The 25,859-nt window shown below is 45.9% G+C and overlaps 1 protein-coding gene across 9 annotated transcripts; it reads right to left on the reverse strand.

Annotated features, from left to right (window-relative positions):
• Positions 1 to 221: 221 nt before the first annotated feature.
• On the reverse strand, positions 222 to 24,517 carry Zfp746 (zinc finger protein 746). Of its 9 annotated transcripts, none has more exons than XM_006236419.5 (7): positions 23,831 to 24,517; positions 20,915 to 21,214; positions 20,704 to 20,785; positions 19,789 to 19,902; positions 5,001 to 5,192; positions 4,272 to 4,397; positions 222 to 2,816 (listed from the first exon to the last, which is right to left on the reverse strand). In XM_006236419.5, exons 1-7 carry the CDS (start codon positions 23,852 to 23,854, stop codon positions 1,705 to 1,707), a joined length of 1,950 nt encoding a protein of 649 aa, XP_006236481.1. In that variant the 5' UTR covers positions 23,855 to 24,517; the 3' UTR covers positions 222 to 1,704. The 9 variants fall into 9 exon arrangements, with proteins under 9 accessions (XP_006236481.1, NP_001094322.1, XP_038963475.1 ...); NM_001100852.1 differs by having other exon boundaries at positions 222 to 2,819; positions 23,831 to 24,109; XM_039107547.2 differs by lacking the exon at positions 23,831 to 24,517 and adding an exon at positions 23,112 to 23,796.
• Between the last annotated feature and the right edge of the window lie 1,342 nt (positions 24,518 to 25,859).

Below are 25,859 nucleotides of genomic sequence, written 5' to 3' on the forward strand. Positions count from 1 at the left end.
ATAAACCTTGTTTATAGTCTGTTGGCAAAGAGACGGTATGTTTTGATTCTCTTTCCAAAAGCCAGTTTATCTCTAGGAAGTCAGACTTCCCTGCAATCATCCATCCCTTGTTCCCGAGGTGGCCAAGCACTATGGGGGTTAAGAAATGGCTTCCTGGAGGAGGTGTTTAAAAGCAGCAGGAAAAATGATGAATGTCTAAGAATGGAATCCATGAAACAGCCTTGGTGCTGGTTAGATTTTATTTTAACAGGATGTTTTCTGTTCATCTGTTTTTCAAAATATCAGTTATATCAATATTAGAAGTGTAAACAGGTACAAAATATACAGTACATAGAAACAATTTTCTTAACTAGTCTATTTCTAATAAAAGTATGCAGGAAGGAGCTGAATGGGCACCATGGTCTCTGCCCTCTTCAGGGAATCATTACCCATTTGGGCAAGAGGACCAGTGGCTGCTTTAACAAAATGGGAATGGCTATGTGTGATGGGGACAGCACTGTTAAGACAGAAACTTGGACCTAGCTCTAATTCCACTGTGAAGATACTCCAGGCAGGCAGGCCTGAGAGCCATTTACCCAGTTAGCTGGCAATCCAACTGCCTCCTGCATGTCTATGATGTGCAAGCACACACACCGGGGACTGTCCAGCTCGAGCTGCTGAGGCAGGAGTTCTGTCTTGATCTATCTGATCCATGCGTGTGGGACAAATCTTTTAAGAGGGCAAGATCTCAAAACCTTTCCACTATTCTAGGACCCAGTATCACTGCTGCTCACCTTAGCTCCTAGAACACACAGTACTCATGGAGAGGCTCTGTCCCCTCTGAGCCCTTTATTCCTCTTCTGTAGAAAGAACTGCCTGTCTACCTGCTTTGCAAAGTCATGGTTAATGGTGGAATGACATGTGAGGTGGAACCGGTGAGTCCATTTTGAAAATGAACATACTACACAATGGGCAGCCAACTGAAGCATCTATGGGTAATGGAGGTAGCCCAAGATGGGTGGCCCTGGCTTTCTGTGACTTCATGTTCGAAGGCAAAACACCCTTGAGATCAAACACTACTACAGCTCCATATGATTCTTCTTAGCCTGGCCCAGAAGTCACTACTACAGTGGATGTTACCACCTTGGACAGGTATCACAGATGGCTCAAAACAGGAAAAGTCAGGCCTTGGCTTAAAGGGTCTTTTCAGAAGAGAAGGGCTGCTTCTAGTAGGGTCCCTACTGCTGAGTGGAACCTGTCAGTCTAGGCCCCAGCATGCCTGGACAGGACTGGAACTCAACCTGCCCAGGACTGTGTGGTCCACGGCTGGGAGTGCCCTTGCCTGCTTCTCCCACTGACCATCTTTCCAACACTGCTAAGACAAGGTGAGCACACACCTCTCAAAGCCACACCTCAAAAACTGGTCGTTGCTACCATTTTTCCAGCTTTTCCCTCAAGAATTAGAGAAAAAACAAAACAAAAAAAAAAAAAAAAGGGTAATTAAATTACTTAAGATCCATTAAGGTGTTCAGTTTCACAGTCGGAACTCTACGTTCAGGCGGAGGCTGCGTTGATAGTCCTTCTTTCCAGTGATCAGTTCAGCAACATGGGATTTGGTTTTCTGCCATGTCCCCCATTCTGCTTCTGAGCTTTCAGGCCATCCTGCTATCTGCATTCAGGGCTGTACATTCGTGGCTTGCAGGGGCCACAGGAGGGTTGGGGCCCTCACAGGTCTCCACCACCATCATTGGGTCCCAGGACACTTAGGCCACAAGTCCAGTCAGTCACAAGGTCTGTGGATGCCATGGGTCCTTTGGCTGCGGGGCTCTTGAAGGGATCAGGAGGAGCCGGCAGTGGTGGGAGCGGCTGACCGTGTGCAGGTGCCTTAGCCACTGCCGGGTGGTTGCGCTGGTGCTTGCGGAGGTGGTCCTTGCGGATGAAGCTCTTTCCACACACTGTGCAGGTGAAGGGCCGCACGCCTGTGTGCGTTCGGTAGTGGTCGATGAGCTTGGAACGCTCTGTGAAGCGCTTCTCGCACTCGGTGCAGGGGAAGGGCCTCTCACCAGTGTGTAGCATGCGGTGGCGGATGAGGTGTGCAGGGCGTGTGAAGCAGCGGCCACACTCCCCACACCTCAGAGCGCTGCTGTCCCGTGCACTGCTTCCACCTGCGCTGCTGCCTCCGCCCCCGCCCCCACCTCCGCCTCCTGTAGCGGTGGAAGCTGCCCCGGTACCCGCCCCGTCCGACAGTCCGCAGCTGCGCTGGTGAGCACTGAGGCTCACCTGCAGCTGGAAGCTCTTTCCGCAGGTGGCACAGGTGAAGGGCCGGCCTCCGGGTGGTGCTGCTGGGTGCTTCTTCAGCCCCGGTTTGTGGCCAAAGCCTTTTGTCCGGCCGGGGTATTTGCAGGGATCATTGAAGGGTCTTGGGGCCTGACTGGGGTCCAAGATGGCCTCTCCATTGTCTGGAGATGAGAAAGGGAGCCCCTCGGGCACCGTCCTTGGGTTCAGGCTCACTGGAGGTTTACACCGGAAATTCCAGCCCCACCTGACTCCTCCAAAGAGCCAATCCCCGGCAGGAGCCTCCTCCTGTGCTATGGCAGGACTGAGCTCACCAATGTCCCTCTCTGGCCGAGTGGGCTCCCGCAGGCCCAGCACTGGGTCCTGGCTGGGGAAGGAACTGCCTTGACTCTCCCAGGCTCCTTCCTGGACAGGGCTGGGGAAGAATCTTGTGGCTTGGCCTGGTGCAAACAAAGTCCCATGAGCCTCCAGGTCGGTGGGATGCACAGGTGTAGCCACCACCTCCTCTTCTTGGACTTCTGTTTTGATAACAATTTTTACATCTGCTGAGAAAGAGTAGGACAGAGATCATTCTGGGCATTTTTAAAGGACAAAATGGGTCAGACACCTCCATCTGGAAACTCAGCAATTACTCAGCCCCACGGAGCACCACATTGGGACCTCAATACCATAAGTCAAATGAGCATCCCGTCCTGGGTGAGGCTAACCAAAAGCTTCACCTGGCCTGGTGACTTCTTCACAGTAAAAGTAGCCCTCAAATTTGCTCCTCAGATTCTGTTTTCTCTTTCTTTAGCTATTAAAGTAAATTACGAATTTATTCTAAAAAAAGATTTTGAGTGTGGTGATCATGTACTAAAAATAAGGCAGAAGCACAGGCTTGCCCTCTGATGTGTCTGGGACTCTGTATAGCTGTCAGGCACATTCTTAGTCACAGCTTTATTTCATAGGGCTGCAAGATTAGCCAGGATAACACATGGAAAGGTCCCAGGCACACCGTCTGGTACACAGAAAATGCAGCTATCTGATCGAACAAGTGGAGCTGTTTGACTTTATATAAATGTATGAATCTCAACCTCAAGACCTGATAACAGCGTTCTTGGTGTTTTAGTATATTTGGTGGTGGGAGTGGTAAAAGATGACAGAAATTTTTATTAAGGTAACAGGTAATTAGCTTTCAAACAAAAGAATGTGAATGTTGCTCTTCCCAACTCTGGCGTCTGCTGTCTTTGTCTATGGATATCTAGGAAGTGGTTATAGCTCTGTCTGTCTGCATCTGGGCCTGGAAGCCACAGGTTGCCTGGGGGGGGGGGGTTGGGAGGTGGGATGGGGAAAGCTTATCCTCTAGAAATCAGCTTATTTGAATAGATTGGCCAACTCTACCAGGAAAGAATTACAGGGAGAATCTCTTTTAAGCAACACCTGTCAATAATAAAGCCTATGGCCAATGAGCTGAGGGAGGAAATAGGAGGTGGGGCACTGGCAGGAAGAGAGAGGATTCTAGGAAATAGAGAGGGGTGCAGGTCATTCCGGCTGGAACGCTGAGGAGATGGAGTAAACCAGCCATGTAGCTGAACCCAGGTTGGAATAAAGGGAGATTCCCCCTGGATTTGGACCCAGGAAGCTAGGAGAGGAAACTAACCATGTGGAAGGCATAGAACAGTTTGAATGGGTTAAATCAGTTACAAGCTAGTCGGGGAATGAGCCAAAACTTGTGGCTAGACATTTATTAATAAATAATTAGCCTCACAGTTGTCATTCCAGGAGCAAGGCTGGGAGGAAAAATGATTTTTTTTTTTTTTTTTAACAAGGAACTGTCTGTAAGAAACATGGGTATCCTCAAGAAAGGCTGTTCAGAGAGTTCTGAAGGAGATAGAGAGTAGAAGGCACAGAGAGCCGTAAGGGAAGTGCATGCTGGCCGAGAGGATGGGACAATTCACCAGTAAGAACAGAGTCCCCATCCATCCGGCATTCACTCTCCTGTCCTGCCACTCCTGTACCTTCTGTGGATGCTGCTGTGTTGAGCTTCAATGTCCCATCTGAGCATGCTGAAGAGGGGTGGTGGGGAGGGAGGTCTGCTTGCCAGGAAGTGGGTGGGATGGTGGTTGAAAAGTTGGAATGGACACCTGTAAGGAAGAGAAATCGCAGCCTGTGGGTTAGGGAAGGACAAGGACATGTGAGAATAGTGAACAGGAAAGCGGAGGGAGGGAGGGCAGGGCAGTGAATCCTTGAAAGCTCCCAGTGAATGGCCATGTGCCTTGGTCTCTCTGAAGCCAGTGTCTTTTGTTTCCTTCTCTGAAGCACTGGGAAGTCAGATATTATAAACTCGCTCACCTTTCTCCGGTAAGAGTTGAACCTATGCCTCAAGGTAGGTTTGAAGAACTTGTTAGGCCAGATTTTCTTCTTTTTTAAAAAGACTTATTTTTATTTTATATACACAGGTGTTTTGCTTGCAAGTATATCTGTGCAACACTTGCATGCATTGTGTACCCTCAGAGGTCAGAAAAGGGTGTCAAATCCCCTTCTGACAGTTAACTGCTATGTGGGTGCTAGGATTTGAACCTATGTTCTTCAAAGAGTTTCCAGCACTCTTAACTATTGAGCCATCTGTGCAGCCGCCAGGCTGTGTTTTCTGAGAGCGCACAGTTTCTCATATGCTCTTAGCCACTTTTCCAACCCCTACCCTCAGTCCCTAAAACTCAGTCTGCTCTCCTGCCTCAATTACTTACCAGAGGTAGCATCTGTGGAGATGTCTCCTGCTCCAGAGTCCAACTGGCTGAGGCCCCACGGCTCTTCCCCAATATCTGGTTGTCCAGCTGCCCAGGCTTCCACACCCAGAGCCTGCTGCTCCTGTAGTTGGAGCTCCCCCTCTTGCTTGATTTGCATCAGGAGGTCAGGGGCAGGAACTGGTGCTCCAGAACCTAGGGAAAGGAGAGCACGTGAGACCTTTGGGCCCTTGGGGTGACCCTTAGGGTCTAATAGTACAAGAAAGCCATGGCAGTGGGTACCTGGGTTGATGAGAAGGAGAACATGCCAATGTGTTCAGGGTTAGGGATGGACCAAGGGCACTCCCAGCTGCCCTGGGATGCTGCCCTCACCTGTATGTAATATAGGAGCAGCAGCTTGAACTCACCCTATCTTACCCCTTCATTCTTGGTTATTCACATGAGTTTAAAACAAAGAGTCCAGAGGTAAAGGAAAGCAATTCAATGAGCAGACACAGTGAGGAGCCGAGGATGTAATTCAGTTGGGAGAGTGCCCACCAAGCTCAAGGAGCCCTTGGTCTAATCCCCAGCACTGCGTAAAACAGTATGGTGGCATATCCAGGTAATCCCAGCACTTGGGAGGTAGAGGTAGATGGGTCAAAAGTTTAAGATCATCCTTAGCTACACAGAAACTTTGAAGCCAGCCTGGGATGCATCAGACCCTGTCCCCCCTCTCCCCAAAAAAGTGTATGTGTGGGTGGGTGTGGAATCATCAGAATGGATGGTAAAAGACTCAGAGAGTTCTTGACAGATTAATAGCAAAGTTGCTGCAGTCATCTCAATGGATGCTAACAGTGGCATTTGGAGCTTCTGTTTAGGGTGAATGGCAGCTAGACATGGAGAGAACCAGAGAAACTCCCCCTAGTATTAGCATCTAAAATATTGGGGAAAACACAAATGGTTTTTTGTTTTGTTTTGTTTTGTCTTTTGAGACAGGGTCTTCCTGTGTAGCCCTGGCTGTCCTGGAACTCCCTTTGTAGACTAGGTTGGCCTGTAACTCACAGAGATAGATGCACCTGCCTCTGCCTCCTGAGTGCTAGGATTAAAGGTGCCCACAACCTCTGCCAAGCAAAGTATAGCTTTCAAACTAATTAGAAGTAAGATAGTCTGAAGTGGGGGGGAGGCTATAAATAATCCTCAAAGGAAGAGTGGGATAATGCAAAAGAGACAGGAATAAGACTGACATCCAAGAGAGGTGGCCAAAGTCAGCAGCCTATCTGGACCAGTCATAACTACAGGATGGCGCAGTTCACCCATATCTCCAGAAGTGTTCCAGTAGCAAAATTAGAAAAGGGCAAGCAGGTGGAGAGATGGCTCAGCACTTCAGAGCACTGGCTGCTCAGAAGATCTTAGAGCCAGGTTCCATTCCCAGCATCCACATGATAGCTCACAATCACCTGTAATGCTAATCGCAGGGGATCCAACACTCTTCTGGTTTCTGAGGGCACCAGGCATACAAGTAGTAAACAGACGTGCATGCAGAGAGAACATACATACACATAAAATAAAAAGATAACAGAAAGCTAAATAGAAACCAGAAATTCCATGTAGGTATGTAGAAAGGTACATATATATATCCAAGGGCTTAAGGGAAAACTGAAACATGAATTAGAAGATGGTGTCTGGATACTAGAGTTCATGAAGATATCAAAAATGTGTGGGTTGGAGCAACAGTAGCACATACGTGAAATTTTATAGGTTTGCATGTTTATGGTAGAAAAGACAGGATGAAAATTAATGGGCTAATCAGGTAATGCAAGGTATCACAAAAGAAGAAATGCCAGCAAAAGCATTTGTGTATTTGTTTATTTATAGAAAGAGTTTCACTGTGTAGCTGTGGCTATCCTAGAACTCCTGTAGACCAGGCTAGCCTCAAAAACAAAAGTCTTTAGAATAGAAGGAAGTTATACCTGTGCTTATGCCTCAAAGGCAGTGGGAGGGGATCACCACAGCAGATAGTTAAGGTCAGTCTGGGCACCAGTCTGATATCGTGTCTCAAAATAAGAAGTGGGAAAAGAAACCAACCCAAAAGGCTGGGGACATAGGTCAGTGGCAAAGCACTTGCCTAGCATGTGTGAAGTCTGGGTTTAATCACCAATGTGGGGTGTGTGTGTGTGTGTGTGTGTGTGTGTGTGTGTGTGTGTATCGAGACTGGAATTTGTATATTAGTATAAGGGAAAATAATGCAAAGAATAAAGGTTAACTAATTTAATATTAAGCTAGTTCAACGCTAATAAAATCCTAGGAGAAGGGAGAGAGCATCTGTAACCAGCCTGAGAAGGAAACAAAAGAAGTAGACTTGGTTGCAGCTGAGGTTTAAGGAACATACTGTAACAAGTATTGTAAATCTGAAATGTCTGAGGCAATGGACAAATTCCTAAAGTTACACTTCTAAAACCAACTAAAAAAGGAACAGAATACCTAAATAATCTTATAAGTAAAATAAAATAAATCTGTTGTCTAAACCTTCTCATGAAGAAAATCTGAGACCCACATGGCTTCAGTGTTATCTTCTGAACACCCAGAGCAGATCATTCCAACATCAAGCAAACTCTTTGAGCAAATAATATTTAATACTAAAAGCAAGAGAAGGCAGTCTACAAAAGGAAAATTACAGTCTAACTCAAGAATAATGACAGATTTAACAGTTTTAGAACAAACAACATAATCTATAATGTACACAAATGATCATGATACATAAGGCTTATCCCAAGACTGCAAGGTTGGCACAACTTTAGGAAATAATGTAACTTACTGTATCAGTACTCTAAAGAAAACAAACAAAAACTATATCATCTGAACAGATGCCAGAGCCAACAACAAGCCCATTCTATACAACTGTAGTCCCTCCTGCTGGATGTGGTAAACATGTAGAAATTATTTTGTGGAATTCTCAATGTGGAAAGTCCAAAGCAGTTTCTTTGAAATCATGAATAACCAGGGTGCAGACTATCATGGTATATTCCTAGGGTGTCCATTATTCTGCTATATCACTAGGGTTCCTGTTACCGTCTCTGTATCATTAGGGTGCCCCTTTTCTACTGAAGGATTTTTCTGGGATTTCTTAACAGAATAAAACAAGAAAAACAAGCCATTATGGATTTAAAACAAAAACCAGCACATCTTTATTAATTAAGAGTGTGATTAATTTCTCAGAAAACCTGAGAACAATTATTAGAAAAGTTATTAGTATTAATGAGAATTTTAGTAAGGTTTCTAGATAGAAATGTCAACAAATTCTCTTTTAATACACTATTAGTGTTCTGAGGTGCTGATCAACTGCTATTTTTCTTCTGAGTTATGGATCTTAACCCGAGAAACAAAGGAGGAAAGTCAGTGAGGCTAAGTTATTTTCTTGTGTGATGATTCAGGATTTAGCTTTTGTCTGTGGACAAAGACAATTTTTATAATGACCCTAGTGTCAGAGGTTAGCCAGGGCTGGGCTGGAGCCTGTTCCCAGCAGGGAAGTTGAGGACCTATGTCTGGAGGTGCCTAAGGCCCAGACACTATGCTAGTCGAGCTCCTGATCCTTACCTCTTTAGTGTGGTGTGTTACCTCACACTTATCAGAGGCTGGACTGAAAACAGAACCGGCAGGGGTCCTGCTATGTGGGAAGGGTGTTTTCTGCTTCTACTCTCCAGAAATCAGCAATAAACAAAAACTGCCAGTTAAAACAAGATACCATTGAGCACAGTAATTGGAAACAAAAACAGAAGTACAAAGGAACACAGAAATATAAGTAAAAAGTAAAGATTTTTTGGGTATAACATTATGGAACTTCAAAGAGATATTATTCAGAACATTAGATTAGACAGAACAAGGACTGCAGATCATCAAGGATAACATGACCCAATGCCAGTGAAAGTGTCAATACCTTGCAATCTTCAAACCCCATTTATATTTTTCATGGTACTCGATTAGGCAGATAAAGTTTCCCCACAACAGTAAAGGAAAAAAACAAAATGCTAGCTGAAAGTACCATGGTCCCTTCTGCTCAGCATAAAACCTAATTCTGCTGGGTTAAGGACTTGAACATGTGAAAGCTTAACACTTTCATTTCAGTTGGAAATACAAGACTTTATGATCTGGTGACTGGGAAACATTGCTTAATGGAAGACACAAAAAAGTTCACTCACAAAGGGAAAGACTACCGAATCCAAGTGCAGTGGAGGGAGAAGCATCTGTGCTTTTCAATGCAGCACTCAGCACACTGCTCAGTGGTGGAGCACTGCCTATTCTATACCTGACCCTGGAGCTCCATCTCCTACATACACACAGCCACCCACAACTAGAGAAGGTATCAGCACACACAGATTGTATTAAGATATGCAAAGAACTTACAGTAATAAAAAGACAAATGGAACAGCCCACAAACACAGCACACAATGCCTCATCTCACATACAGTTAAAGCCACTTCACTCCTACATGATGGTCACAAGTGAAAAGAATCTTTCAAGAGGCGGGAGAGGAGTCCTAGGTCCTGCTGGTAACCTGTTAAAGTCGAGTCCTGGCCACTGCCAGGTCTGCACTAGAGAAACCATTGCAGATGTCAAAGAATTCTCACAGCAGCATGCCTTTAAAGCACAACCACCAACCCAAAATCCACAACTAACTCCAAATAACCCAACATCTAGAAAAAATGCAAATACTCCCTAGCAGTAAAAGAAATACAATGTGTTTGTCATAAAACTACAGAGTGAAAAATCATGGAAGTGAACAAACTGTCCGGGTTTTTTTTGTTTGTTTTTAATCAACACAGGAGGCTCAAGATGCCAAATGAGAAAAGCAAGCCCAAGAAGGAAATCTGCACTATGGTACCATTCATAAAAAGTTGAAAGCCAGGTAAAACCGAATAATGGTTTTTGGTAATAAACAGGAAAAATAATGTAAAGGAAGGCAGGGAACGAGCCGCTCAGTTTCTGATTTCTATTTGTTTACAAGGAAAGGGCTGGGCCTTGGAAGGTTCTGGTGGTGCTCATTTCTCATGCTGGATGTTGGACATACAAGTGTTCCTGAGTATTCTCTTGCCATTACGTGTGATGCACAGTAACAGAAAACCATACTGTTGAACAAAAGCACCCCTCAATGTTTGATAATAACACTATCTACAGTAAAAACTTCTGGGTAGATGGGATAGAGTGTAACTGGTCTTTGCTTCTTTGTGGGTTCTTCTTTTTCCCACTCTTTCTTTATCCCCCGCCCCCATAGTTTTATCCCATAGGAGAGAAAGAAAGGGGAGAGATAGAGATCCTTGAGTCTAATTTCTTTCTTCTTGTTTCTTCTTTGAGCTCTATTAACAATTGGCAAACAACCCCCTGCCCCCGATGACCAATAACCACCAACCTCACCTCTCAGGGCCCTGGCATTTATATATCCTCTGAGTTCCCAAAATTAAAAAATGTCACACAATTGCACAAAGTGTCTGCAGTTGGCAAAACCACGCCTCTGCTAGAGCACGAGGCAAATCATAGTCAGCTGCTGTGGACAGTCTGAAGCAGCCCTATATTCCCACACTTGGGATTAAGATGAAAACACATTCCCATAATATTTGTGTTTTTAAAGAAACAAAAATTCCAGAATTCTCATAATAGAGTACTTGCCAACCACATGTGTTGTGGATTCCCACACAAAACTGTTGGTTAGATACAAACAGAAGGAAGTGTGTGTATACGTGTGTGCATGGTTGAGGTGGAAACTTCTGATATCTTTGGAAAGTTGGTTATGCTAAATTGATATTTTGCTGGGGCAAACAGGTGAAAGGATGTAAGGGGAGGCACTGATACTAAGATTTGTCAATAAAGAAGGGTGGGAGCCCATTGCTGGGCAGAACTTCCAAGTGGGACTTCTGGGTCCCAGGGGGAAAAGGCAAATGAAAGGAAGGAGGACAGGGTTTTTTCTGCTATGCTTTGGAATGAGAAAAGCAGCAGTCATGTAAGGTCTTGGGCAGCTACATCCTTCAGCCTTCTCTGTGGAGGCGTGCTGGTGGGTAGGTGGGGAGGTTGGCAGGGGGTCTGAGGAGGTTGGCGGGGCTAGCTGATACAGGCCACAAAGCTTAGGACAGGAGGAGAAACACTGATAATAATTGACAAGGGCATGCCTTTCACAAGGCAATTGTGCCTAGCTGGCAAGTTCTAAAAATAAAGCTGTCTTGTTTTGGTGGAGCGGTCGACTCCCAGAGCATAAGGTGGGTAAAGAGAGAAGTTAGGTTAGAGCTGGTGGATAAGCTGCTGGGAGGAGCTGGTAGCTCCAGGGCTAAGTTGGTAGTGTGTTTTTAAAACTACACACAACAAAAGGGTGTTTTGCTAAAATAGAGACATGAAAGAATATTTTCCTGAAACAGACAAGGTGAAACGATGTTTTGCTATAGCAAACACCTGAAAGGACTCTTAAGGAGTATAAATATGATCGCATAAACAGTGGAGCCTTAGTTTGGTTTGCTCTGCCTCGATACTCTTTGCTCACCTTCGCTAATGACACACATGTATTGGTTCTCCTTACATGGCATTTTAGAGCTCAACAGGTGATAACGATGTTGAGAGAAACTCGCCTGCTCATGAGGTTCCTGTGGTAGCTCGCTGCTTCAGTGGCCTCGCCTCAGGCTGGTTGGTGAGCCTGGTGGTTTCTTTAGGATTAAACTGCCCTTGCTGATTCGTGTGGTGACTGCCAAGTGGACTGGACTGCAGCTGCTGATTGATATTTGGTGTTTGCTACTGAACTGAACTGCTGGTATCCTGACAACGAAGACTGGACTCAGCCCCAAAGAACAATTTCTAAACAAGTCTACTTCCTCCATGTCCTAATAACTTTTCTCTTCCACTTCCTCTGGTGGGTGGTGGGCTAGGGGAGGCTGAATGCTTATTAAAATAGGTTGAAAAATTTATACCTACATATGGTACCAAAGGCAGTAGCCAGGACCTGATACATATCAGGCAAGAGCTCTACCAGTGAGTTACATCCCTATCCACCCTTTGTTGTTTGAGACAGGATTTCACTATGGATCCTCAAATTTCTGATCCTCCTGCCTCTGTCTCCTGTGTCATGATTATAGGTATGCATAGCTATGCCATTAAAACTATATTTTAGGGGCTGGGGATTTAGCTCAGTGGTAGAGCGCTTACCTAGGAAGCACAAGGCCCTGGGTTCGGTCCCTAGCTCCGAAAAAAAGAACCAAAAAAAAAAAAAAAAACTATATTTTATTAAGGTTATATACTAAATCACTGATTTAATAGGGCAGCCTAAGAAGCTCTTTTAAAGATTTATTTGGTGTGTGTCTGTGGGTATATACAAGTGAGTATAGGTGCTTGGAGCTGGAGTAACAGATGGTTGTGAGCGGTCTGACATGGGTGCTGGGAACAGAACTTGGGTCCTCTGAAAGAGCAGCAAATGTTCTTAATTGTTGGCTCTCTGGCTCCTTTTGAAGAAATGTTGGCTCCTTTGTTTTTGAGACACGGTCTCACTGGGTAGCCTTGGCTGGCCTGGAACTTGCAATGTAGACCACCAGACTGGCCTCAAACTCAGAGATCTACCTGCCCCTGCCTTCCAAGAGCTGAGATTAAAGGCATGTATGCTTTACCATGCCTCGTCCTTTAGAAAATACTTTAAAAGAAAATCCCTAGCCAGGTTTGGTGGCACACACCTGTGATCAGTAAGCAGGGATTCAGATGTGAAGTAACCAGGAAATGGAAGCTGTTTTCGTGATACTGTGTCTGTGAAATGTTGCTTTGTGGGTGAGCATTTTGAAACTGCAGGAAAGTTATTCCCACTGTATTAAAACTAAGGGGAGGGGATACTTTCCCAATTTGCCACATTTGTGAACTAATAAAAGGGTCTGTATCATCCAAGGACCCAGGCTTCAAAATAGTGTTGATGTTATGATTTTGATTTCTTAAGAGGGTTTTAAAATAAGATCATGGGAAGAAATGCCCTAGAAGGTGCTCCAGTGTACCATGATTTGGGAGGGAAAAAAGTTACCTTTCCCCACAAATATGCTACTTACCTCATATAACCTTTTAAAACACAAGTGCAGGACAGGTTTCAGATACCTCCCCAGGTCAGCTCTATAGAGTGCACTATGTCTCTGCTTCACTCTGCTAAGTAAATCATTGCTTCAACTGAGCCCCTCTGCTGAGTTCTGCCATGTAAGACAAGAACCCAAGCAAGTTCCACCCAGGTAACAGACCCAGCAAGCCTGGGCACAGTGAGATGCTGTCTCAAGATGAAAGTAAATAGATACATTTTAAAGGAGGCTGGGGTCCATACAGCTCAGCAATAGAATGCTAGCCCGACATGAACAAGACCCTGAGTTTGATCTTCAGTGCTGAAAACAAAACAACCAACTTCATCAAATCACAATGCATATGGAAACTCTAGAAGTATATCAGCAGCAAGGATGTCTACTTTACAACACCTCGGTCAAATTGCCAGAGCACAAAAAGTGTTACACAATTTAAAAAAGAATGCATAAGTCCCTGGGTTTTATTCCTACCTTTGCTAAAAGGACTCCCCATGAGTTTGTTTTTTTAAAGGATCAAAAAATCAAAGGGTGTCTGAAGAGATGACTCATCACACCTAAAGAGAGCAGCATTTTTTAAAGCCTGAACTGAAGTCAAAGAACACATATACCTGTTAAAACTACATAAAACGGGGCTGGGGATTTAGCTCAGTGGTAGAGCGCTTACCTAGGAAGCGCAAGGCCCTGGGTTCAGTCCCCAGCTCCGAAAAAAAGAACCAAAAAAAAACCAAAAAAACAAAAAAAAACCACCTACATAAAACACAAATAAGTCTAAAAGAAAATCCTTGATCACCTAAGAAACTATCAACAAACGAATCTTGTGGACAAAAAAGCTCTGAGTTGTAATGATGGCAGGCAGTTCTCTTTAGTTAAACTATAAAGTAAGTGAATGCAGTTCATCCATGCTCCCAACAGGATTACATCAAGAACTTAGAGACTCCATAATGCAGTGAAGAGCAAAGATTCGAGAACAGCTAGAACAGTTTAAGTCGCAAGCAGGGCAGGTTTGATACATGAGGTGTTAGGGCTATGAAAAGAGTAGCCTTGGTAGAGAAGAACAGCTACAAACAGGACAAAGAGCTTGTGAACAGCCTCATGTATATGCAGACATTGGTTCAAGCTGGAGGTGATACTAGAAACCAGCCAAGACAGGAGTCTACTAACATGTTTCCAGCCAGGGTCTCATGTATTTTAAGCTGGTCTCTGGTTAGTTTTTAGACACTTCTTATTATTGTGTATGTGTGTTTTGAGTGCCAGTGCCCAAATGTACACAGGTTGGAGGAAAACTTTCATGAGCTGGTTCTCTCCTACTCCTGTTATTAGTCTTGGTGGTAAGTGCTTTTCCAGAAGAACGTTTAGCCATCCCTCCAACTTGCTTTGTCACCAAGGATGATCTTGAGTTTCTGATTTTTCATGCCTCCAATCCTCAGTGGGTTAGAGGTGTGTGCCACCATGCCCAGTGGAAAAATTTTAAATCTCTTTTGCAGCCTATATAAATATTAATTCTAGAGGATTGAAGACTTAAATGTTTAAAAAGTAAAAACCTTTAAATACATATTTAAAAAATACAGTATGGACTAGTAAGATGGGTGAATGTGTTTCAGGTGCCTTTAAGCTGTCCTCTGACCTCCATGTATGTATGTTTATACAAACACATACATATATACACACATCCCTAAATTTAAAGTGTAATTTTAAAATATTTATATTTAAAAGGGCTGCAGAGATGGCTCAGCTATTAAGAGCACTTGTTGTTTTTGGAGAGGAACCAGGTTCAGTTCCCAGCACCCATATAGTGGCTCCCTACAATCTGTCAATTCTAGTTCTACGGTGTACATGGTGTCTTTTTCTAGCCTCTTTAGGTACTACAAACACATGATGCACCTATATAAATTCAGATAAAACATCTATACATAAAATCTTTTCAAGAAAAAAATATTTAAGAAAATACCTTTCTCTGCTTTCTGTCTGCTCTGAGATGAGCAGACTTTTTTCCTTTTTTTTTAAAGATTTACTTATTTTTATTTATGTGCTTACACTGTTGCTGTCTTCAGAAACACCAGAGGAGGGTGTTGGCTCCCATTACAGATGGTTGTGAGCCACCATGTGGTCCTGAATTGAACTCAGGACCTCCGGAAGAGCAGTCAGTGCTCCTTACCACTAAGCCACCTCTCTAGCTTCTTTCACTCCTTTATATATGATATGATATTCTGTTGGAGAAATAGCAATTAAACTGAGATAACATTTCTTCCCTGCCTCACTGGCAAATGTTTCTTATGAAAAGTGGGAAAAGACATCAGAAACACATTTCCCAATGCTGATGGGAGAAGCTTCTGTTAACTCTGGAGAGTGGGGGTACTGCCAGAGGTGGAGTCCAGCCCAGGGAGGCACCTTGGGTCTGCCCCAGAGAAACATCAGTATGCTGATGCAAAGACATGCTTAAGGATGTTGCTGTCATGCTGTTTGTGGCAGTGAAAAAACAAGACAGTACTAGAAAAAAAAACCTACACCAGTTGTTCTTCCTTTTCCTCCTCCTCTTTGTTGTTACTGTTGCTGATTGTTTTGATAAGGATCTTGCTATGTAGTCCCAGGTGGCTTGAAACTTGCTATGTCATCTAGGTGGCCTTGAACTCATAGCTATTCCATCTGCCTCAGCCTCCAAAACACGGGCATATATTACCACACATGGATTTTTCTTTGATTGTGTTTGAGAGAGAATTTCAGTGTTGTACTCCTGGCTGGTCTCAAGAGTTTCCTGTGTTTCAAATGCAGAGATTACAGGCATGTGTCACACCTGCTATATAGTTGTTTTTCAAATGTCAGTCACCTGTTGAAAGGTCTAGACCAGGAGCACTAGCCCCACCTTTGACCCCAGTACTGAGGCTATGGCAGGAAGGCCTGCACTAAAATAGCAGGTCTGTCTCCCATAGCAGCAACACCCTAATGAGTTAGTAGACAAATGTGAAATATAGAGTAAAATACAATGACATTTATTTTGACTTTGAAAAACACAAGAGTAATGAAGGGCAATCAATCAGTTACTGTGTGAGGAATGGGCCGAGTCTACAGAGGTAGCTAACGGTACCTTAAAGATGGGACTGAGCATACACTCAATACCACTTCCTGAATTCCTACTCTGTTATGAAAGATTCTGCTTCTCAAACCATCCGTGAACAAAACACATACGTTTTTATCCTTTGGAGTTTATAAATGGAAAGACATGTATATAATAAAAAGATAAATGCAAAACTACCGGGCTGGAGAGATGGCTCAGTGGTTAAGAGCACTGACTGCTTTTCCAGAGGTCCTGAGTTCAATTCCCAGCAACCACATGGTGACTCACAACCATCTGCAATGGGATGTTCTCTTCTGAAGTGTCTGAAGACACCTACAGTGTACTCACATATAAATGAAATAAATAAATCAGCCCCAAATGCTAAACAAATAGTTTGGATGGACAGTGGGACCAGAGCAGAAAGACATGAAAATGGGAGGATGGCTGCGCTATGGAGATCAGATGGAAAGTCAGGAAGTATATTTTAAGGGGATCTCTGCTGTGTCAGCAGACTGTAGGAGCTAAGGATAGGACCAAAGATGGCAACCATTTCAGGAAGGGACTGAGATTTGTTAGGAGTCTAGATAACTCAGTGGGAGGACTAGGGAGAGAGAAGGTGTGTGTGTGTGTATGTGTGTGTGTGTGTGTGTGTGTGTGTGTGTGTGTGTGTGTGCGCGCACACACACATGCGCATATAGAAGACTAGAGAACTTGGGTTTTTGGGTTATAGCTAGACAGATGGAGAAGCCAGGAAGATGAGGGAAAAATAGGTTTCAAAGGGTTACCAGATTGCCTTGCCTTGGATGTACTGACCATGGTTATGGGGTGTGGGAAATTCAGGCAGAAGTCAAGGGTGGGGCACACAGACAGGTACTGAGACCTAAGCTGCTTTGAAGGAGAAAGGAACTGTGAGGATAAAAGCACACCGTTTTGGGAACGTCTCATGGGGCAGGAATCCCAGGAGAGGGAGGTGTCCTGTGTATCCAAAGACATAGCTTCAGGAGGCAGTGCTGATTGAGTGTGTCCATGGAATCCCTGTGTTGCAAACTTAATCTCTTGATCTCTGTTACTGGTATTAGAGGCAGAGCCTCTAGAAGCAAAGGATTAGATGAAGTCATGAGTATGGGATCCCCTGTAATAACCTGAGTGGCTTTTTAACCAGGGGAAGGAAGACTTGCTGTTCCCAAATGAAATATCCTTTGGTGAGGTCAGCAAGAAGGAGCTCACCAGGTATGGTCCTGTGACCTGGACTTTCCAGGCTCCGGGTAGGGTATAATGACCCAGCTGTGGTATTCAGTAATAACAGAAAACGGATTAAGTCAGTGAGGATGGTGACAAACTCATGAGAAAGAGGCACCCAGATGAAACGGATGACTTAGAGGATGTCCTTAGACTATAGTAGCTAGGTGAGCAGAGCTACAATTATGACTTCAGAGCAGCTGACCCAGAACAGCCAGAATAGGAGTTGGAGGGCCCTAAACGAATGTTGTTCTGGAACTGCTGTGTAGTCCAGGCTGGCCTTGAACTCACAAAACTCTGCCTGCCTCTGCCTCCCAAGTGTGGGATCAAAGGTATTACCACTGCCGCCTGGCAGATTCATTTTGTCTTCTGTGTGTGAATGTTCAGCTCATATGTATGTATGTGTACCACATGTGTGCCTGATGCCTAAGGTTGTCAGAAGGTGTCAGATCTCTTACAACTGGAGTTACAGATGGTTGCAAAACACCATGCAGGTGCTAAGAGCAGAACCTGGGTTCTTTTTAAGAGCAACACATGTTGTTAACCACTGAGCTGTCTCTCTAGTCCCTGAGAGTACGTTTTTAAAATTAAAAATGGCCTTTTAATACTAAATTGAAATACTTGGTTTGTGAGCCCTATATAAACAGGGCTAGGTTTGGCCTAGGAGTAGTACTTTATCAACCTCTGAGCTAGTGAGGGAACTGAGGTGATCTGGTGATTGCTGGCTGATAAGGAGCTCCCACTAAATGGTCAGGAATACCAGGTGAGTGCTGCAGGTTTATAGGTTTGCCACTGGCAGCTGTCTGAGTGCAGGTGCAGAGCAGACAGTCAATTTTCGGGATTACAGTTTTGTCAAGCAGAGTGAATATAGGGAAAGTGAGAGGAGGATGAGGAGTATGAAGGCTTAGAAGGTCCTATAGACTGAAGACCTGTTGGATCAGAGGTTCAGACTGGAAGAACCAGGAGCAGTAAGTAGCTGTGGAGTCCATACTAGAAATGTGGAAGGAATAAGGAAGCCATAACCGTGCCAAGACAGTGAAGAGGGTAAAGCCACCACATGGATATAGCAATCAGCAAGAGTAGGGAAGAAGAGGATGGCAAGGTGCTCAGAGGTCTAACATTTTAGCTCTCAAGACAAGGTTTCTAGAGAGAGGGAGGAAGGGAGGGAGGGAGGTAGGTAGGTGTGTGTGTGTTTGAGTGTGCTCATGGGTCAGTGATGAGGAGCAAGGACACCTGACTTTTGAAAGCACAATGCCAAAGCACACGGGAAAGGACAAACAGCTGTAGGGCAGCAGCACGTGGGAAGAGTCAAGACTCAGCCTGAGCTGATAGATGGAATACACTGGACCCAGGAGTACTGCTGTGCATGGTAGGTCCTGTAAAGCACCATGGAGATCACAGGAGGTGAAGAGAAGAGTCCCGACAAGGGCATGCACCAACTCAATCACCCCAGATGACTGGACTGGGGAGGGAAGAGCAGACAGGTTCCAATGGACAATGGAGTGAGGGCTAGCAACTAGCCGTTTCTTGGACCTTATTGTTACAAACATTCAGAAATAAAAGCAGGCACCAGTAACCTCTCACCCTTGGCTTTGGAAGTCAAGGCCATGTGTTCCCCATCTCTTTCAGGGAAAGAACTCAACAGGCACCTTTCCACCATCCAGTTGGCACTGTTCCATGTGCTCAGCTCTAGACTTGTTTCTGCCCTTGTCTGACTTACATGAAGTACACATGTACAACACATAGAAGGTAACCACAGGAAGTCGGAGTGATAGGTCAAGGACACAAACCCAAGGACAGGCAAGGGAGGAGGCAGAGGTTGAGTAGAGACAATGTCTCTCACCAAAGGACCCAGCAAGGTCTTCCTTGCAGCATCCTAGCATCCTGTCCTCCCTAAACATGTAGAGGTGCTGACTGGCTGCAGGGAAATCTCAGACACTGTTTAGTATTAACATCAGCTGAATAAACGCCTGATTCCAATTTCACTGGACCACACAGCTTGACAATGGGTTCTGAAACTCCTAGTTATGTTTAAGGTTGGATGACTCAGGGCTGGGGATTTAGCTCAGTGGTAGAGCGCTTACCTAGGAAGCGCAAGGCCCCTAGGTTCGGTCCCCAGCTCCGAAAAAAAGAACCAAAAAAAAAAAAAAGGTTGGATGACTCCTTCAATGGTTCTGAACAAGCTCGTCTTCTACTCTCTCTCCCTCCCTCTTCTCTCATCCTCTAATTCTGTGCCCCTGCTTCTGGCTCTGCTATCAATGTCCAGGAGGGAAATGACTAGTTTCTACAACATAGCTGAGTAATCCGGAGTTATGACTCAACCATGAAAGATTTAGATTTGAAACGTCCTCTCTGTCTCTAGGAAGAGTCACACTATCCTGGACCTTTACTCTTAAGTGTTCATTTGGTCACTTGCTGTGTCCCTGACCTTTTCCCAACCCTTCACCTGGACTTGGGTCCACAGGAACCTCCGGGACCTTGGGGCCAGTGCGACGCCAGGTGCATGGCTCCTTGCCTTGTTCAATCTGGGAGAGGACCTCGGGTTTGGAGATGGCATAGTCTGAGGAAAGACAGGAGGTTAATCTTGCCACATTCTCATCAGAGCTGGGACAGGCAATAGTAAAATCACTAACAGCCTAGAAACTAAATGTCTTGAGTGGTGCAGAAGAACAGTTATCAATGGTAGGCATTCTCCTCAAAGTCTTCGAGCAGTCCTGTGTAGAGTCCAGAGGGTGGGAAAGGTGCTATTGCACATGAATAATGCAAGTGAAAGACCCTACCCCCTAGTCGTCTGTCCACATAGCTGGTGGTGCTGGACAAGGCATGTCTGCAAAGCAGAATCCCACCAAATACTCTTGGCCAGGAAGGAAGACTAAGAAGAGGGTCTTTCAGAACAGTAGCTCCAGGGGTGGGAGGAGCAGGGCTTTGGGGCAGAGAAAGAACGTCTGTCTTGAGAGGCAAGGTCTACTCTATTATCACAGACCCTGTGCTGTGTCACATAAAAGCCATCCAATCCATGTTAAGAGAACAATTCCTTTGCTAAAGTGGAGTTGGTTAAAAATACACTGCAGAGCTGCCAGCACACCTGTACTCCAGTCTCAGCCAAACTGGAGATGTCAATTCTCTGGGCCTAGTGAGAACGGAGGTCACCACTTTCCTCAGTCTGCTACTTCGTCAAGCAGAAGGGAATATCTGACTCTACCTTACAATATGAGGTGGGAAGACAGAAAGGTGGGGGAAAAGGAATCTCCTTGCTCAAATTATCTAGGACTCTGCATATGACTGTCATGAAAACAACCATATCACAAAGGGAGGTCTGGAACTTGTAAAATCATGCTTTCCAGAGGTGTGTTAGGCTTACCCAGGGAAACCAGTGTCTCGTAGTTGCCCCTCATCACATGCTTGTAGAGCTCCTTCTGCCAGTCTTCCAGCTTGCCCCACTCCTGATCAGAGAAACACACAGCCACGTCATCAAAGGTCAGGAGCACCTGAAACCAGTGTCATACTCGCCCACCCTCACACTCTCAGGCATGGACCCTCAGGCTAACCACACCAGGGCTCCCAAAGGCTACCTTGGGGACCTCGCCCTTGCTGCCAGGGGGCAGCCGCAGGATCCAGAAGTTTCGGTTGCGTAGCAGATTCTCCACATTCTCCAGCCGCCGCTGCAGCAGGCCGTACTCCTGCAGCAGGGTTCCCAGCACGGCCCACTTGCCCTCCAGCTGGTTGCTGAACTCCACAGCTGTCTTCTCACAGTCAGCCAGCTTCTTCTCCGCCATCCCAGTTCGACCTTCTAGAGAAAGTAGTCGAGCAGCCTGTGATTCAATTTTCCTTTCCATAGCCTGAATTGTAGCTGCCATTGTCCATGGAGAAATCTTTGAGAAAGAAGAGAAACTAGCATCATTCTTTGCACTGTTGCCCTGAGCCTTCAAGACCCTAGGCATAGGGGAGCCAAGCTGGGATTGGGGAGCCCATGTATATAGGAAGTATCCTATATCATGTAGCAGATCCTGCCTTAGTGACAGCCTCTTTTGGTATAACAGAACTAGCCAGAGTCTGGCAGGTGCTTTGCCTCAGGACCTAGAGCACATTGTGTAGATTCCTATCTTGGTGCTTTCCACCCTATTCAGTCATTTCCTGTATGTCACTACACTGAGAATCTCTTCTGGTGGACACTGTGTCTTTTCACAGCACAGTGCTAAACACATGGTAAACACAGTGCGATTTTGCAAAATAAACAGTGACTTAGCATTGCTGGGGTGTTTTAGTGGAGAAATGATACACTGCAGATTTACTAGGGCCCAGCCTGCACTCCTGTCACAATCGCACAGGAACTGCATGATGATGACCTAGCAAAAACCCCAGCTGCTTCAACTGAGAGGCACAAACAAGGGGGTTGCTCAACTGCTTTTTTAAAAAAGCATCTCATGTCCCCACTTAACAGACAGATAAGTTCAATGGCTAATTCTCCTTCTTCTAGGACAAGCTGATTTGATCCTTTCTTAATTGCCCCACCTCCCTGGGCTAAAATTACCATTATTGCTAATTTTAACCAACCAAAGAACTGAGTATTTTGCTTGTTTTTGTGACGAAGTCTCACATAGCTTTGGCTGACCTAGAGCTTGCTAAGTAGCATAGGATGGCCTTGAACCCTTGATTTTCCTTGCCTTCACCACCCAAGTTCTGGGGTGACAAGTGTTGTTATGTCTCGCACTCTTTACATCACCTGAACTTCCTGTAAGGTAAGAATCATTCTCAGACATGAACTGTCTTGAGATCAGGGATAAACTATAATCTGGTGAGGAAAGCAGATAGACAGTCATACTTTTCACATGTGCAACAACAATCACAAGACTGATGTGTCCCTGTCATTGGGAGTGGCATAGAAGCTTTAGTGACTACCCACTGGGGATCAAGAACACATTTGGGTAGGGAGTGGGAGGAGCTCTTCCATGTACATCTAAGGTGCAACCCACAGGATAGATTGGAGATCCTGGCATAGGCACCATTTCTGGTTAGTGCCTCAAGATGATGTTTCTTATATCCTAGAATATTCTTGAACAAAAAAGGTTGGTGAATATTTGCAAAACACAAGTTCTGGAAACTAGTGTGGACTCCTCTGAGTTGCTGAGAACAGAAAGTGGGAAGACCTGAGAAAATGGGGACAAGAGAGCTTGGCCAGAGGCAGAAGAGCTTGCCTGGGTGGTGCTCAAGAGTTTCTCAAGCTGTACAGGAGGAGGGACACTGGGTCTGACTGGCAGAACTGTTAGAGGGACCAGCCCTGACTCAGGCTACCCCAGACTCTAAGAGTTTATTTCATTCCCTCTGCTGCAGTCCCTGTGTTACACAAAAAGACATCTGCACAAATATCTCTCTTGTTGATGTCATTCTTGTTTAACGTGTTTTTAAAAATTGGATCCATGGGTCTTTGAAGTGTCTAGTTGGAAGTAGGGGCTGTGCTCTGCTGAAGCCTAAACCTTGCTATAGTTAAAGGGAAGATGGGATAGTCAACTGCTGAAAAGCCAGGGAAGCCAAAACTCTGAGCTAGAGAGGAACCGCTGGTCTAAGAGGATGCCAAATTGTTCAACTCTTTCCTACCCACATGCTGAAGTCCAGGCCTTCTCCAACCCCTTCCAACTCTGCAGCCTCATATCCAAAACCTCATCTCCAAGCTTGTGGACCAGTCTTGCACTGTCCTGTGTCTGTACCTTATCTTTCTTTGCCCAAGTCCTAGAAACCCTAGCCAACTCAACTCACAGAAGCACAGATTACCTGGCCAGGCAGGAGGAGCACCAGTCTGCTAAGCACCTGCATTCGAACCTCGTTTCCACCAGGTTGCTATGACCTCTTTCTGTTCGACCATATGGCTACTCGTGTACCTGGATTGCTTTCCTTATTACAGTCATTGAACTGTGAGCACTGTCTTCCCACACTTTTCTTGCTGGGATTCTTGGCAAGTTAACTTCATTGGGCCTTCAGCTTTTCTTTTGTACGAAATAATAACTATAATAGTTACTACCCCACAGGTTTGCAGTGCAGACAAAATCGTGCCTAAACCGGGCTGAGTGCAGCGCCAGTCTGGCTGGACAAATACGAGCAGTACTCGCGTGCCGCCCGGGGAGGGTTGGGCACATAGTGGGTGCTCACTATCTACGGAATCGACGTCGGACACCTCCCAGGTGCCACCAGGCCGCTGGGGGGAGCTGGGGGAGGGAAGCACCGGCCCGGCGCTGAGGAAGGTGCCCGGCCCGGGTACGCGCAGACCGGGAACTTGGCGCGGATCGGCCTCCCGAGCGCGGACGGCCGTTCCCTGAGCTCGGCTCCACCCGGTCCGGTAGGCCCCGGCGGACCTCGCGGCCGCTCGTCACAGCCATAGGACCCGCAGGCCCGGTCTGGCCCGGAAGCCCTCCTGGGGCCTGCGGCACAGTGTGCTGGGCCCCGGCCTTCCGGGGCCCGAGGCCGCGCGGGCCAAGCGCGCGGGCCGCCCTTACCGGAGCCGCGGCCGCCTCGGCCATGGCCCTGCGCTGTCCTGCCGGGAGCGGAGGAAGTCGACGCCGCGGCGCGCGGCCCCACGCAGGCCTGGCCGCCGGGTCCTCTCCGCCGGCAGCGCCGCCCGGGCCTGCCGCTACCTTCCCCGCCGCGCTCCTCGCAGGCCGGCCTGCTGCCGCTCCGCCCGCAGCCGCACCGCCGCCGTCAGCGCCCGGCCGCTCCACACTGCATCCTGGGAGCCGGCGCCGCGGCCAGGCCGACGAAGGCCCGTGAGGCTTCCTGGAGGCAGCGCGGCGGCACAGCTCCACCTGCAGCTCGAGCGGCGAACGGCAGCGCCGGCACCCGCCTGCTGCCGCGTCTGGCCCCGCCCTCCTCACGAGGCCCCGCCTCGGCCCGACCTCCGACCACGCCCCCGCGCGGCGCCACGCCCCCTGCGGCGCCAGTGCTTTCCAGAAGTGTCCACGCAGTCACGGAGCAGTGGCCACCTGGTTTGGCGGTATAAAGCTTGGGCGTACGGCCTCGGCAGGCACCCCTGGCACGGTCACTTCCGCAGCTGGCCAGCTGTAGCACGTCTGTCTTTGCCTTGAAATGGAATGAATACTTCCAACAATAGAAATATGGCTTGATAAGTCACAGTAGGCTCTCTGTAGGATTATCTATGTGTGTTATAATAAACATTTCAATGATACGAAAAATGTGGGATTTTCTATAATTGTAGTATAATAAACATTTACCTGGTGGGTTTTTTGTTTTTGTTTTTGTTTTTGTTTTTTTTTTGAGCCGGGTACCGAACCCAGGCCCTTGCGCTTGCTAGGCAAGCGCTCTACCACTGAGCCCCAAGCCCAATAAACATTTTAATGACATGAAAAATGGGTTAAAATGCCATCGTTTAAAATTGTTTTGAATGGAGCTGGAAGGTATAGCTCAGAGGCTAAAAGCGTTTGCTGTTCTTGTAGAGGGCTGGGTTTTGGTTCCCAGCATTTCACAATAGGCTGTAAAATAGTTTCCGCAGATCCAACGCCCTCTTGTGACATACCTGGGTACCAGGTATGCATGGAAAGATGTTGATATAATGAGAGTAGTCCGGAACTATTCCTTTTTGGCGTTAAAATGTGTGTATAACCGGATGTGTGTTATCATGTTTGTTATTCATGTTCATATAGTGTTCATATAAAAGGTTATGTCTAACAAAGTTTAGGTAGATTTGGAAGCATGTACATTAACATGTTGGTAGCTTTATGTTAACAGACTACAGATCGTTTGGAGGCATCTAATTTTTTCAATTCATATTTTTGTTTTGTAATAACAAGGGAACGAAGAGAAAAGTCAAAATGTAAAATTTCTCCAGAAGCCTGGTGTGGAGCCCCCGTGTGGCAAAGATGTTTTGCCTTTCAGAATTACCTTCCAATGCACCCCAAAGTAGGAACAACCTGTAAGACCTGGACCAGAGCCTGAGATTTTTTTTTTTGTCATTCATAATTTATTTTATGATTTACTTTTATTTTTGATTATGTATATGCATGCATATATGCAAATATGTGTACTCATATGCCGGGGGAGGGGGTCTCAGGTTCTGAGAGTGATCTGGGAACTGAAGTTTTGTTCTCACTTTTAATCACTGACCCTCCTTTCCCAGCTCCCTGACTGTGCTGGCTAATTTTATGTTAACTTAACACAAGCTAAAGTCATTTGAGAGAAGGGAATCTTAATTGAGAAAAAAATGCCTCTGTTGCCTTGACATCAGCATCTGCCCTCAGGTTTCTGCCCTGCTTGAGTTCCTGAACTGCCTTCCTTCAATGGTGAACAGTGCTGTGATAGTGTAAGAAGAATAACCCCTTTCTTCCCCAAGCTTTTCTCATGGTGTATTGTTGCATTGCAGTAAGAGAAACTCTAAGTCACTGACCGAGACTGTAACACTTCCTTTATGCTCGCCTCAGCCTGCGTGGTCCGTAGGGGTGTGAGAAGAGATGGAGCCATTAGAATATATTCTTAGTGTGTAAAAATTGAATAGACCCTGGGGACTGCCCTGGG

Source organism: Rattus norvegicus, chromosome 4 (genome assembly GCF_036323735.1).
Source record: "Rattus norvegicus strain BN/NHsdMcwi chromosome 4, GRCr8, whole genome shotgun sequence".
In the NCBI taxonomy this organism is placed as follows: Eukaryota; Metazoa; Chordata; class Mammalia; order Rodentia; family Muridae; genus Rattus; species Rattus norvegicus.

Coding starts and splice junctions, on each gene's coding strand:
- Zfp746 (XM_008762887.4), bottom strand. CDS start 23,153: ATGCAGGTGCTTAGCAGACTGGTGCTCCTCCTGCCTGGCCAG. Junction 21,215..23,111: donor TGCTCCTCCTGCCTGGCCAG/GTAATCTGTGCT, acceptor TCTTTCTCAAAG/ATTTCTCCATGGACAATGGC. Junction 4,398..5,000: donor CTCCACAGATGCTACCTCTG/GTAAGTAATTGA, acceptor TCTTCCTTACAG/GTGTCCATTCCAACTTTTCA.